The sequence below is a fragment of the Chelonoidis abingdonii genome, chromosome 4 (assembly GCF_003597395.2).
Source record: "Chelonoidis abingdonii isolate Lonesome George chromosome 4, CheloAbing_2.0, whole genome shotgun sequence".
Taxonomy (NCBI): domain Eukaryota; kingdom Metazoa; phylum Chordata; order Testudines; family Testudinidae; genus Chelonoidis; species Chelonoidis abingdonii.
Genome location: NC_133772.1, coordinates 90,471,219 through 90,486,001, shown reverse-complemented (window position 1 = coordinate 90,486,001; position 14,783 = coordinate 90,471,219). Strand labels below are relative to the sequence as shown.

At 47.6% G+C, this 14,783-nt stretch overlaps 1 protein-coding gene across 1 annotated transcript in view; it reads right to left on the bottom strand.

Moving 5' to 3' along the window:
- The window catches only part of LTK (leukocyte receptor tyrosine kinase), a 172,384-nt gene that overhangs the window by 86,647 nt on the left and 70,954 nt on the right, over window positions 1-14,783 (bottom strand). Inside the window, exons 3-4 of the mRNA XM_032793883.2 lie at window positions 8,939-9,091; window positions 7,631-7,853 (exon numbers count right to left, since the gene is read on the bottom strand). Of these exons, the coding sequence (XP_032649774.1) occupies window positions 7,631-7,853; window positions 8,939-9,091 (376 nt within the window). The remainder of the gene's footprint in view (window positions 1-7,630; window positions 7,854-8,938; window positions 9,092-14,783) is intronic.

Genomic DNA, 14,783 nt, shown 5'->3' with positions numbered 1-14,783 from the left:
CCTACCCCACTGGGGCCCAGCCCAGGAACTAAGAGAAGCATGCAAGCGGTGGTTGCAGCCCGAAAGCCGAACACTGGAGGAGCTCACGGAACAGATTGTATTGGAACAATTTATCCACATACTCCCGGCGCGAGGAAAGGCCTGGGTCCTCCGCCATCAGCCTACGATGCTAGCTGTTGCCATCATCCTGATGGAGAACTTCCTGGCTGCTAAGACACCGGTGGGTCCGACCCTTCAAGTAGCCATCCCCGGACTGATTCTTTGAGTTTCCTACTGGGGTCCCGAGCCCTGACCCCAACCCGCGGAGGCCGCGGGGTGACAAGCTCCAACCCCTTCTCCAGTGGCGCGGGGGGGCACTTGGAGCCCTCCCCGGGGAGCCGCAGGGACACGTCCCCGGCCGGGACGAGCAGACCTTGGGCCCTGCTTTTCCTGTGGGGAGTATGGCGATGGAGTGCACCTTTGGCCAGGTCTGCTATGGGGAAGCCCACACCCGACGTCCCCAAGCGGCCAAGATCACAGTGCCCGTGGTCGTGGAGGGTTACCCAATGGTGGCCCTCATTGATTCAGGCTGCGGCCAAAACTTAGGCGCCCAGGCCGACACCCATCTGGGGCTGATCCGGCTGTATCCACGGGGACGTCCGGCCATACCCCAGTACTCGGGCCCAGCTAACAGTGGAGGGGGTCACCCAACCGATGGTGGTGCGTCTAGCCCCAGCCTTGCGTACCCAGTGATCCTGGGGCGGGACCGGCCAGAGTTCACAGAATTCCTCCACTGCAACACTGGGGAACACCTGAGGGTCATGCCAGCCTTGAGAGATCCCCCTGAGACCAGGGCAGAGGAAGGGGAAGCATCCGACCCCACCGAACTGACGAGAGAATCAGAGGACTCTCCCTCGGAAGCGGTTGAGGAGTCCCTGCTTCAGACTGACTTTTGCCGTGATCAAAGGGCCGATCCCACGCTCAAGCGGGCGTATGAACAATTGGCTGCTGTCGATGGCATCGTCATTGATCCCACCGAGCGGCCCAGTGGCCACACTTTGAACTACGACAGGAATGTCTTTATCAGGTCGAGAGGGACCCCCGTACGGGGGAGTCCCAGAATCAATTCCTCGTGCCCCAGTGCCATCGGTGGGCCGTCACGAAACTAGCCCATGACGTCCCGGCAGCTGGACACCTAGGCCACGAGAAGACTTTGTCCCAGATTTTCACTCGCTTCTTCTGGCCGAGCGTACACCAGGAGGTGAGGAACTACTGTAAGTCCTGGCCAGACTGCCAGTTGGCTGCTCTGGCCCAGACCCCCAAGGCACCCCTGATCCCCATGCCCTTAATCGAAACCTCCTTCGAGCGGGTGGCCATGGACCTGGTGGGCCCGCTCCCCAAAAGCATTGCAGGGTTCCAGTATATACTGGTCATGGTGGATTATGCTACCCGATTCACTGAGGCCATACCCCTCTGAAACATCACGGCCCGCAGCATTGCAGGTGAGCTCATGAAGATCTTTGCCTTTGTAGGCTTGCCCCAGGAGATCCTTACGGACCAGGGCACCAACTTTACTTCTCGGCTATTGCAGCAGGTGTGTGAGGTCTTGGGGATCAAGCAGCTACGCACATCGGTCTACCATCCCCAGACTGACGGGCTGGTCGAACGATTTAATCGGACTCTTAAGAGCATGCTATGCAAGTTCCCCCAAGCCGATCTCCGCCGCTGGGACCAGTTACTTCCACCTCTGCTCCTGGCGGTTCAGGAGGTTCCACAGTCATCTACCAAGTTCTCCCCATTCGAACTACTGTACAGTCGACTCCCACAGGGCCTCTTGGACCTAATGCGGGAGACATGGGAGCAAGCCCTGTCACCCACCCAGGGCCTCTTAAAGTATGTACTCCAGCTTCAGGAGTGCCTTGCACAGGCTGGGGCCCTGGTGCATGAGAATTTGAAAGCTGCGCAAGAGACTCAGGCCCAGCCCTACAACCGCGAGGCGCGGACTCGCGACTTCCAGCCCGGAGATCAGGTTTTACTCCTCCTCCCCTCCATTGAATCAAAGATTCTGGCCCGGTGGCAAGGGCCTTATGAGGTGGTCCGAAAGATTGGGCCCATCACATACGAGATCTACCAGCCCGACCGACACAAGAAAAGGCAACGCTACCATGTGAACCTTCTCAAACTGTGGAGGGAGCGAGAAGGGCTGTTGATTAACCCCTACCCGCCGGAACCTGAGCTGGGCCCCCAGGTATCATGTTCGGAGGATCCCGAAGGACCCCAGCTTGGAGAGAGGATGTCGGCTGAACAACTTAAAACAGACCCAGTGTCTCCTACAGGCGTTCCCTCGCACCTTCACAACCCAACCGGGATACACCATCCTCATCCATCACACCATTCAGATTGAACCGGGCATGGTGATTCGAGGCGCGACCAGGCCCTTGCCATATCACATACGACAGGTCGTTGAGGAGGAAGTACGGGCCATGCTGGACTTGGGGGTCATCAAGCCAGCACAAAGCAAATGGCGCAGCCCAGTGGTGCTGGTACCGAAGCCGGATGGCACCCGACGATTCTGCATCGATTTCAGATGCGTCAATGCCATCTCGAAGTTGGACGCATACCCGATGCCCCGGGTAGATGAGCTACTCGGCCGGTTGGGAGAGGCCCGTTACATCACCACACTTTATCTGAGCAAGGGGTATTGGCAGATCCCCCTCGAGCCGGCCTCCAGGGAGAAGACCGCTTTTGCCACCCCTACGGGCCTGTATCAGTTTACCCAGATGCCCTTTGGCCTCCATGGGGCCCTGGCCACGTTTCAGCGGCTGATGGACTGCCTCCTCCAGCCCCATTGGGACTATGTGGCCGCCTACCTTGATGATGTGGTTATTTATAATCGCCAATGGGAGAACCACCTTGAGCGGGTAGCAGCAGTCCTGAGGTCCCTGCGGGCAGCCGGGTTGACTGCCAACCCAAAGAAGTGCCGTACTGGTTGGCAAGAAACGACCTACCTAGGGGTCTATACCATCGGGAATGGACAAGTAAAACCCCTCGTGGGAAAAGTTCAGGCCATTGCAACTTGCCCTCCGCTGGCCACAAAACGCCAGGTACGCCAGTTCCTGGGACTGGCCGGCTACTATCGGTGGTTCATTCCCCAATTTGCGGCTATTGCAGCCCCCTTGACTGGTTTGTTGACCAAGGACAGCCCGCTGCAAGTAAGGTGGACCCGAGAATGCGACAATGCATTCCAGACACTCAAGGCAAGCCTCTGCCGCAAACTGGTTCTATATAGCCCAGATTTTGACCAGCTGTTCGTCCTCCAGACAGATGCCTCGGAGGTGGGACTCCGGGCTGTCCTCTCCCAACAGGTCGACGGGGAAGAACATCCAGTCGTTTATATCAGCAGGAAGCTGTTCCCCCGGGAGAACTACGTGGTAGTGGAAAAGGAGGCCCTCGCTGTAAAGTGGGCTTGTGACGCATTGCGGTATTATCTCCTCGGAGTCCCGTTCACGCTCGTCACTGATCATGCCGCACTCCAATGGCTGGCCCGAATGAAAGACCATAATATGAGGCTACAGCGGTGGTACCTGGTGTTACAGCCCTATGCCTTTACAGTTCACCACAGGGCTGGGAAGGCCCACGCTAATGCGGACTTTCTTTCCCGTGTGGGAGGCATGGAAGGGTATGGTCCCGCCGCACGGGAGCCAGACTTGAGTGGGGGTGTGTGTAATGAGGCGGCCTGGCTCCCAGCCGCCCCGGAGGACGAAGAGCCCAGCCAGAGGCTGGACTGGACGGAGCTACGGAGCTCTGAGCCTGCCCCGCAAAGGGTCAAGCGCCCTGAGCTCAGTGAGGCCCCAGCGGCCAGAGTGAGCAGATGTCCCTCCGGGAGCTCAGGACTGGGAGACTCCTGCAACCCAAGGTAGCCGCCCAGGGTGGCCCGAACTTCCCCTGTGCTCGTTATCCAGAGGAGCTGCCGGAGCTCCCCTGTGCTCGTTATCCAGAGGAGCTGCCGGAGCTCCCCTGTGCTCTTTATCCAGAGAAGCTGCTGGACCTACCCTGCAGCCCCAACTGGGACAAACCCAGGCACCTGGACCCTGTGGAGGATGACCCCAGGATCCAGGTAAGCCCCGAGGGGGAGTCTGGAAGTAGCCCGGGGGCAGCCGACCCTAGTCTGGCTGCAGCAGAACCAGAGCCAATGTCAGTGTGTTGCGGCCAGGATCCCCACTGACACAGCAGCAGGTTGCCTGCCACTGTTAGGGCCCCGGGCTGGGACGCAGAGGAGCGGGCGGGCCTGCGTCCCTCCTGCCACTCCACTCATAGGTGGCAGTCTCCCCTTTGCCCCAACACTCAGGCCCAGAAGCCTGGGCCTCTTACCTTCTATAAACTGAACTGCTTGCTCAGCCCCTGCCGGAGGGTCTGAGCCCTGCACCACTGTTTGCTGCCCCACCCTGATCCAGGGCCTGGGCTTGATAAACTGAACTACTTGCTCAGCCCTGGTCTGAGGGCCTGAGTCCCGAAATGTCGTTGTCACCCCAGGTAGTGAGGCGGCCTGGCTCCCAGCCGCCCCAGAGAGGGGTGAACCCCCTCTCCCAACAGCGGACTTCTACAGTGCCATAGGTTTATGATATGCTGCGTTATCGCTACACTATCATTTGGTCATTGTGCTTCCTGTTCTACTCCTGACAGTACAGTATTCTTTAGAAGCACACAAAAACATTTAAAAATCCCAAACCATCCAAAAATCCAATTACTTCAGGCTGGTCTTCCTGTCAATTGATAGCACAGGCCTTCAGATATAAAAGATAAACTGGTCTTGGGCCATGTGCCTGCCATGGAGAAGCTAGATCAATATACAATAATGATTCTTATTTGTTCTGCTATACACACTAAAATAAGTTTCCTTTGTCCACCCTGGACTTGTGTAGATATTTTTTAAATCAATCCATTGTAAAAGAAAAAGAACGGAATCATATTTTTTCCAAGAGTCTCTAATTCCATCCCCTTGTTTTCCTTCTTCCACATATTTTAAACATGACTGAAGTATATTACATATTTTAGATGTCTTTAAACCTAAGCCCCTGACCACCTATGATTGTTACAGGTCCCTTCAAGCTTTTCACTCCTTTCATGAGAGCAAAGGTATAACCCCAATGTCCTAACAAATTTCCGATTGAGCAGATTAGGTTCTACCTACTTAAATTCCACTGCTATTTTAATTAGAGAGGATGATCTTAACTTCATCTCCTAAAGCTGTTGTGGCAGTCTTCAGGTATGGAACAGCTGCAATTTTCCATTCCAGAGATAGCTGCATGTCAGTGATGCGTGAAGTGATCACTATTGATACTGAACAGCTAGGTACTTGTGAGGAGCACTCAATTAATCAATCATTTAATAATTAGCAGAAATGGACTTGTGAATCTAGCTGCTTTGGCCAGCAGAGAAGAGTCATATGCCTGAAGTGGCATGGGTGGTCTCTGGGGATAAGAATGACACCAAAAGGCAACTTTTTCTCTGCTACATTGGCAAGGAGACATCCAGAGGGGGAAGGGCCCACCTAGAAAGGAAGTCAGTAAGAACTGAAAATAGGAGAAGAAGGGCTGTGAGGGTTAAGAATCAAATTTTAAATCAAACTTTGCTGTCTTTGGCTCACCAGAACAGGAGTCTTGGCTGGGTATCTCTATAGCAACAAAAGGTGGTGCCAGGGAATTCAAGGAAAACAAGAGCAAGGATCTGTTGGTGGAATTCTCCATGGGAGCCAATCAGGTGATATAAACAAAAAGCTTACAGTCAGCGTACTTAATCCATGCCCCTCAAAGGCAGGTAGGAGGAAAGGATAGCAAGCACAAGGAAGACTGTAAATAAACAGCCATGTGGACTCCTCTCTCTCTCTCTTTCTCTGTTAGAACTCAGTCTCCCTGTTGCACTTCAAGGCACCCTCTTGGTTCCCACCTCATGTGCATTCTGGCACATCCAGGAATGAAAAAGCAACCGTGGGGAAGACCAAAGTAAGTAACATCCAGGCTAAGGTTTGGTATTGCCCGATTTTCTTATCTGCTTTCTTTTCCTCTCTCTTTCTATACTATCTCTTCTACCCTGCCCAGAGCTTTACAGATAGACCAGAAGCAAATACCCATGAACTCTGGAAAAGTCTGGATCAGCACTGGAACTGAACGTTGTGACTCAGGCTCTACTGTTATACCTAGCTCATCCACCCAGGGAGGCATCTCAGAAAGGAACAGCCTTTGAAAAGAAAGAAGATATAGAATTTTTCATTCATGGCCAAAGCATTAGCGGCCAGATGCTTGGCTCCAGTACAGCCCCTGTTGAACCCTCTAGCATTGTGAAGGAGCCAGAAAACTGGCCTAACCAGCTACCAGATGATTCTCACAGCACATGGGGAGCCTTTGGGTGATGGACAGCTGGTGAGTGGCTCTGTAGATGTTCAACAATTTGGGGATGACACCCAAACTGTGTGACATTTTGGAGGTAGAGGAATAGTGGCCCCACTGTGCTTGATCTGTGGCCTTTCAGGGTGTTTCTATTCACCCTGGAAGTTTCTTAGTGGTGATGACTGATGGTATCAGCTGCTGCTGATGGTCCAATGGGATGAGTATGGATGTATTTCCTTTAACTATGGAGATTGTTTTTCGGGTAACACTCCCTCTGCCAAAAGTTCACCCAAACCAATAGTGGTTGAGGACTATGCTGGTCGTGTATCAGACTGCATGCTCTGCCCAGGAATGTGCACTGACAAGGCTTTTCAAGCAGATACTGGTAGTAAGAGGGGAAGAATGATGATAGTTAAAACTACACCAAACCATGTGAAATTTTTAGCTCTTGTGACCAGGATAACCCATGACATGGCTTAGAGAAATTGGCCCAATACTGAGGGAGCATTTTCGACTCAGTAGATTTGAGGCCTATAATCTCAGCAACAATAAGTGAATCAGATGAAATAGGGGCATCATTACCTACTAAAGCTTTGGGAGGAAGTTAATAAATGAAATTAATAGGCAGCAGGTTTAAAACAAACAAAAAGAAGTATTTTTTTTCACACAGTGCACAGTCAACCTGTGAAACTCCTTGCCAGAGGATATTGTGAAGGCCAAGCCTATAACAGAGTTCAAAAAAGAACTAGATACATTCCTGGAGGATAGGTTCATCAATGGCTATTAGCCAGGATAGGCAGGGATGGTGTCCCTAGTCTCTGTTTGCCAGAAGCTGGGAGTGGACGACAGGAGATGGATCACTTGATGATTACCTATTCTGTTCATTCCCTCTGGGACACCTGGCATTGGCCACTGTTGGAAGACAGTACACTGGGCTAGATGGACCTTTGGTCTGACCCAGTATGGGCCGTTCTTATGTAAGTATAACCCACTGGTCAAGAGTATGTTATACATCCTCTTCTGTGTCTTATCCCCAGAGGATGAGAGTCTGTTGCAGCCAGCAGCTATGGAGGCTAGCTCTTTAGATCAAGCTGTGGAGCCTCCAGCGTTTAACTATGGAGGTTCTCAGTTCAGTCCTCAGAGTTGGCCTTCACAGAACCAGTGACTTTGTGGAGAGAGAAGCAGAGCAGACTTTGCTCGAAGCAATGCCCTAAGGGAACTGCCCCTCAGGCAACATTTAAGTGGCTGCAGGTAGCTAGCCTTACCAGGTGATCTCCTCTTGCCCATCTCTCAGAGGAATGATTATGTTCTGGTTTGTCTCCACATGTCGGATTTCAACTGTGAATCCCTGGAGAGGAGGAGCAGTGTCCCGTGAATATATGGCCAGCTCCAGCAAGCAGGACTCCACACTCCATGGCAGGATGGGGCTATGCAGACTGAACTCACATCTATCCAAGAACCTGCTGGTGTTCAGGAGGAGAATGTTCCCTGAAGGAAAGAAGGGAAGAGTACAAGGGGAGAAGACATAAAAAGAGGAAACGAGGAAAGAGGGATTGAAAGAAGCAGTGGTGAAAAAGGAGAGGAGAAGAAAAGACAAGAAAAAAGTAGAGGATAAAAAGAAGTGAAAGAAGAATTAAGTTAAAAAAGAAAGAAAATAAGTAAAGAACAGATCAAGAGAGAGGGGGAAAGAGAGGAAAAGAAACCAAGGAGAGAGTGAGAAGGAAAAAGAAGGGAGGAGGCAATAGATATAATACTGGTTAGAAATATAACACAGACACAAGTGCACACACAAATATGAGTCAGCTTAGCCTTGTCAAGGGGCTGAATTTCCTGGGACTCTCACCCTCTGTAGTTAAAAATGGCTTCTTCTGACTGTGTTGGAAACAAAGCTAATTCACAAAGGGCCCAAATCTGGCCCAATGAAGTTGATGTGAACCTCTCATTTCAATGGGAGCAGGACTGGACCATAAGAACATAAAAAGTATGGGCCAAATCCCAAGAGGTGAGAATAACAGTGAAGAGTGCTGAGCATCTTCAATTCCCATTAAAGGCAAAGTGAGCTGAAAGGGCTTGGAATACTGCAGACTTGGGCCCCTTCAAAACCTATTAGCTATACCAGGAGTTGAATTTCTCCAGCTTTTCTCAGGGTCTGGAAGTAGCTACTATGGAAGTAGCTACACTGTGCACTGTTGATGAAAGAGAAGTGACTTGCCAATAACTGTGGTTCTTTGAGAGTGTCGCCTTTGCATTTCAAATGTTACAGTATGTGAATTGTATAAAAATGGGCTGTGTTAAATATGTATCAAGTTTCACATTGTACACTGCAGTATGAGCAAGGCTGCCACACAGTAAATATTCCATACATCTATGCAATATGCTCAAGTCTAGTGTTTGATAAATATATGGAAAAATCAATGGCTTTTTTTAATATACACATGATTCTTAGTGGTGTGTTCTCTAGAGTTTAGAGTGGAATTTCATGATGGCTTCGGAGAGACACAGGGAAAGATGGCCGTAGAAATCTGTGTGTGCATATGTGTATCCCTTTGGGAATGAACTGGAAGTTTGTCTACCTTCTTTGTCTCCTCTGGATGAATGGTTTTCCAGAACTTGATGCTGCTGCTGTGACACCAAGGCACTCATTGAAGATAGCACCCAGTCTGGTTTTCCGGAGGTGTCCGTAGATGTTACCCAGGAGCAAATGGAGCCATAGGTACAAGAGGTTTCTGGGATGAGAAACAGAGAGAGAACTTTTCACTGGTATGCCACCTGGCTCCAGGGAGGGTGTCAGCCAGGATGTTAATGAGCAGATCTAGATTCATAGGTTCATTCATACATTCTAAGGCCAGAAGTAACTTTAGCGACCATATAGCCTGATCCCCTGTATGACACAGGCCAGAGAACTTCCCTGAAATAATTCCTAGAACATATCTTTTAGAAAAACTACCTTAATTTAAAAATCACCAGTAATGGAGAATCCACTGTGATCTGTGGTAAATTGTTCTAATGGTTAATTACTCTCACTGTTAAAAACTTATGCCTTATTTCCAATCTGAATTTGTCTAGCTTCAACTTCCAGTCATTGGATCATGTTATATTTTTTGCTGCTAGACTGAAGAGCCTATTATCAAATACTTGTTCCCCGTGTAGGTACTTATAGACAGTGATCAAGTCACCCCTGGACCTTCTCTTTGTTAACCTAAATATACTGAGCTCCTGGCATATATCACTATAAGGCATGTTTTCTAATCCTTAAATCATGCTCATGGCTCTTCTCTGAACCCTCTGCAATTTAGCAACAAAATAGGCTGTGACATCTCAGCTAAAAAGGAACTGTCAGAGGGAAGAGAGGAAGCTACCCATGGATAAGAGTGATGGAGATTCTCACTTGATGTGGGTGAAAGGGCCAACCTAGGAAGACAGCCCTGGACCTCTATGGCCGGTGTAAATCAGCATACTTCTACTAAAGTCAGTAGAGCTAAACCAGTTTACAGCTGTGGAGGATCTGGCCCACTTGTAAGTACAATCCTGAACAAGAGTGACATCCAACATAGCAAAGGAATTGAAAGAGGATGGAGACAGACCCCTCTCATTGTGGGACACAAGTTCTCAAATAGAATAGTTGAGAGTATGTTTATACTTCTGCATCTCAGCGAGATGAGAAGGTCTTGGAGCCTAGGTTCCAGCCTGAGCAGAAACATCCACACTGCTGCTCTAGTTCCGCAGGCCAAGCCCCAGAAGCCCGAGTCAATTGACCTGAGTTCTGAGACTTGGTACCAGAAGTTTTTTCTTTGTCATGTAGACATATCTTAAGGGTTGCAAAATGGATGACAGTTTCACCATCCCTAAGATGAGGAAGGGAGAACCCCTACTGACTGGAACCATCCAGCCCATTCACAGTACTGAGAGCAGCACAGTATCCTGGTCAAGTTATTTTTCATAATCAGCATATTATAAACCAGCAAAGAACTAATTCACTGCTTCCTTATCAATCTGATACAAGCTCCTGGCATAAAGCTCTCACTCACACATATGAACAGTGAGATGAACAAGTATTGCAGGCTGATATTCATTCAGGTGGTAATTATTATTATAGCATCTAGAGGCCTCAGGGGCTGTATATATACATAGTAAGTCCCAGATCCTCAAAGTTATTTAGGCTCCTAACGCCCGTTTAAGTCAATGGGAGTTAGGTGCCTAAATCCCTTTGAAGATCTGGGCCTAAAAGACTAAGCATTTGTGTCTGGGTGATGTTCAGGCCTTACAAATGTGAATAACACCCTATTCTTTACTTCCCAATGAGAGACCCAGCCCTAGGAAGGGAGGACAATAGGAACCAGTCCCTAGGGAGAGAATTAAAATTGGGGACCGTATGTGAAGGGTGGGCAACAAAAAGCAGGGTAGAATTCAAGTTGGTTTGGTACCTTAAGTGATTAAGTGAGATTCTGCTAACTATTTTTGTTGGTTTAGATTTCCAGCCATATCCATACATACTAAGATTTTCCTGTGAGAATTTACATGACTGACAACGTAAGAACTGCCATACAGGGCCAGATCAATGGTCCATCTAGCCCAGTATCTTGTCTCCAATAGTGGCTAGTACCAGAGCTACAGGGAGAGTGTACAGAAAAGGGAAGCTGGAGTGATTCACCCCTATCTTCTCCTCCCAGCTTCTGACAGTCAGAGGTTTAAAGTTGCGCAGAGCATGGGGTTGCATCCCTGACTGTTTTAACTAATATCCACTGATGGGCCTATCCTTCATAAACTTATCAAGTTCTTTTTTGAAGTCAGTTATACTTTTGGCCATCACCACATCCCATGGCAATGAGTTCCACAGGTTAACTGTGTTTTGTGTGAAAAAGTACTTCCTTTTGTTTGTATTAAACCTGCAGCCTATTAATTTTATCGAGTGACCCCTGTTTTTTGTATCATGGGAAAGGGTGAGTAACACTTCTCCATTCACTTTATGCACACAATTCACACTTTTATAGCCCTGTATCATATCCCTTCTTTTATTTGTCTCTTTTCTAAGCTGACCAGCTCTAGTCTTTCTAGCATCTCCTCATATGGAGGCCATCTATGCCCTTGATCAGCTTTGTTGCCCTTCTCTAAACCTTTTCCAGTTCCACTATACCCTTTTTGAGATGGGGTAATAAGAACCGGACACAAGGTATGGGTGCACCAGGGATTTATATGGTGACATTATGATCTTATTTTCTAACCCTTTCCTAATAGTTCCTAACACACTGTTAGACTTTTTGATCACATTGAACTAAAGTTTTCACAGAACTATTCACAGTGACTTCAAGATCTCTTTCTTCAGTGTTAACAGCTAATTTAGAACCCATCATTATATATGTATAGTTGGGATTATTTCTTCCAATGTGCATCACTTCGCATTGATCAATGTTCAATTTCATCTGCCATTTTGTCACTCAGTCGCCCTGAGATCCCCCTGTAATGCTTCACAGTCAGCTTTAGACTGAACTATCTTGAATAACTGTATAATCTGCAAACTTTGCCACTTCATTATTCACTAGGGTGACCAGATGTCCTGATTTTATAAGGATAGTCCTGATATTCAGGGCTTTTTCTTATATAGGCACGTATTGCCCCTTACCTCCTGTCCTGATTTTTCACACTTGCTGTCTGGTCACCCTACTATTCCCTCCTTTTTCCAGATTATTAATGAACATCTTGAACAGCACAGGTCCCAGTACAGATCTTTACTGAACCCTGCTGTGTATCTCTCCCCATTGTGAAAATTGACCATTTATCCTTTGTTTCCTATTTTTTACCCATTACTGATCCATGAGACCTTCCCTATTATCCCACAACTCCTTAGTTTCCTTAAGAGCCTTTGATGAGGAACATTGTCAAAAGCTTTCCGAAAATCAAAACACATTATACTGACCAGATCACCCTTATCCATATGCTTGTTGACAGCCTCAAAGAATTAAAATAGATTAGTGAGGTATGACTTTCCTTTACTCAACCAGTGTTGACTCTTCCCCAACAAATTGTGTTTATCTTTCTGTCTGATAATTCTGTTCTTTACTATAGTTTCTACCAATGTGCCCAGTACTGAAGTCAGACTCACTGGCCTTTAATTGCCCGGATCACCTCAGGAACCCTTTTTAAAAATTGGCATTATATTAGCTGCCTTCCAGTCATCTGGTAAAGAGTATTCTTTCAGTGAGCGTTTACATATTACAGTTAGTTCTGCAATTTCACATCTGAGATCCTTCAGAACTCTTGAGTCAATATCATCTAGCCCTGGTGACTTATTATTGTTTAATTTATCAATTTGTTCTAAAACCTCTTCTATTAGCATATCAGTGTGGGGTAGAACTTCAGACTTGTCTCCCAAAAAGGATAGCTCTGTTGTGGCTGTCTCCCCCATATCCTCTGCAGCAAAGACCAATGCAGAGAATTCATTTAGCTTCTCTGCTATGGCCTTGTTTTCCTTGAGTGTTCCTGTAACACCTTGGTCATCTAGTCACCCACTGCCAGTTTGGCAGGCTTCCTGCTTCCAGTGTACTTTAAAAAATTCTTATGGTTAGTTTTTGCAACTTTAGAAAGTTTCTTCTCCAGTTTTTTCTTGGTCTGCCTTTTAGTCTTACACTTTTCCTGCCAGAGTTTGTGCACCTTCCTATTATCCTCATTAGGATAAGACTTCCAAATTTTAAAGGCTTACTTTTTGCCTCTAACAGCCTCAACGACCTTGTTGTTTAGCTATGGTGGACTGTTTTGATCCTTTTCTTGTCTTTTCTGATTTGGGATATATATTTATCCTCTATCATGGTGTTTTTAAATAATCCCCATGCTGCTTGCAAGCATTTAACATTTGTGTCATAGTATTCCTTCCCCAATCTGAACCTTAGAGTCCAAAAAAATGAGGTACTAGCATGCATTCCTCTAAGCTTAATTACCAGCTTAGATCTGATACGCTGCCACCAATCAGGACTCTGAGTACCTGATAAACTCTGGTCTCCCCAAAACCTTCCCTGGGGACCCCCAAGATCCAGACCCCCTGGATCCTAACACAAGGAAAGTAAACTGTTTCCCTCACCAGTGCCTCTCCTAGGCTTTCCCTCCCTGGGTTACCCTGGAAGATACTGTGATTCAAACTCCTTGAATCTTAAAACAGAGGCTTCCACCTCTATCCTTCTTCTCTCTCCCCCACCAAGTCCTTGGTGAGTACAGACTCAATACCTTAGCATGAACCAGAGGAAAAAAAATCAGTTAGGTATTTAAAAGGAAGTTTTTAATAAAAGAAAGAAAAAATAAGAAATCTCTGTAAATACAAGATGTAATATTACAGGGTCTTTCAGCTTATAGACACCAGTGAGAAAAGCCTCCCCCCAGCAAAAATACAATTTAAAAATACTTCCAGCAAACTACACATTTGCAAATACAGAAAAACAATTTAAAAGACTATAACCGCCTTTCTACTTAATACTCACTATTCTGAATATATAAGAGACTGTAGCAGAGAGATTGGCAAGAAACCTGGTTGCACGTCTAGTCCCTTTCAGGACCCAGAGAGAACAAAGCAAAACCCAAAAACCACAAACAAAGGCTTCCCTCCACCAAGATGTGAAAGTATCTTGTTTCCTGATTGGTCCTCTGGTCAGGTGTTGCAGGTCACTGTTTGTTAACCCTTTACAGGTGAAAGAGACATTAACCCTTAGCTATCTGTTTATGACACCTTGTAACAGCTCATCTTAATTTCCGTCTGACAAGAGTTCTAATTCTTGTATAGTTCCTCTTTTTAAAGTTAAATGCTACTGTGGTGGGTTTCTTTGGCATTTTCTCTGTATAATAATGTTATATTTAAATACATTATGGTCTAATTTAGGACTAAATCAAGAATTGCCTCTCCCCTTCTGGGTTCCAGGACTAGCTACTCCAAGAAGCAGTTATTTATGGTGTCTAGAAATTTTATCTCTGCATCACACCTGAGGTGACATTTACCCAGTCACTATGAGGCTAGTTGAAATCCCCCATTATTAAGGCTGTTAGTCTGTCATGGAAGTCACAAATTCCTTGATTTTCTGGGACCTCTGATTTCTGCAGTAGCTGGTGCAGCTGGCCCAGAGGCCACCTGAGCAGCTTGGGCAGCCCCCGGGCCAGCCACACCATCTGCTTCTGGGGCAGTCTCAGGCCACCGTGCCCCTCCCACCCAGCAGCAGCAGGAGTTTGGGTGTGGGAGGGGGCTCAGGGCTGAGGCTGGGGGTTGGGGTGCGGGAGGGGGTGAGGGCTGTGGGTGGTGCTTACCCCCTGACCGCCCTCGCCCCAGAGCACCCAAGTTTTAGTCAGGGGTATATAGTACAAGTCATGGACAGGTCACACGCTGAGAATTTTTGCTTACTGCCCATTACCTGTCCATGACTTTTGCTAAAAATACCCATGACT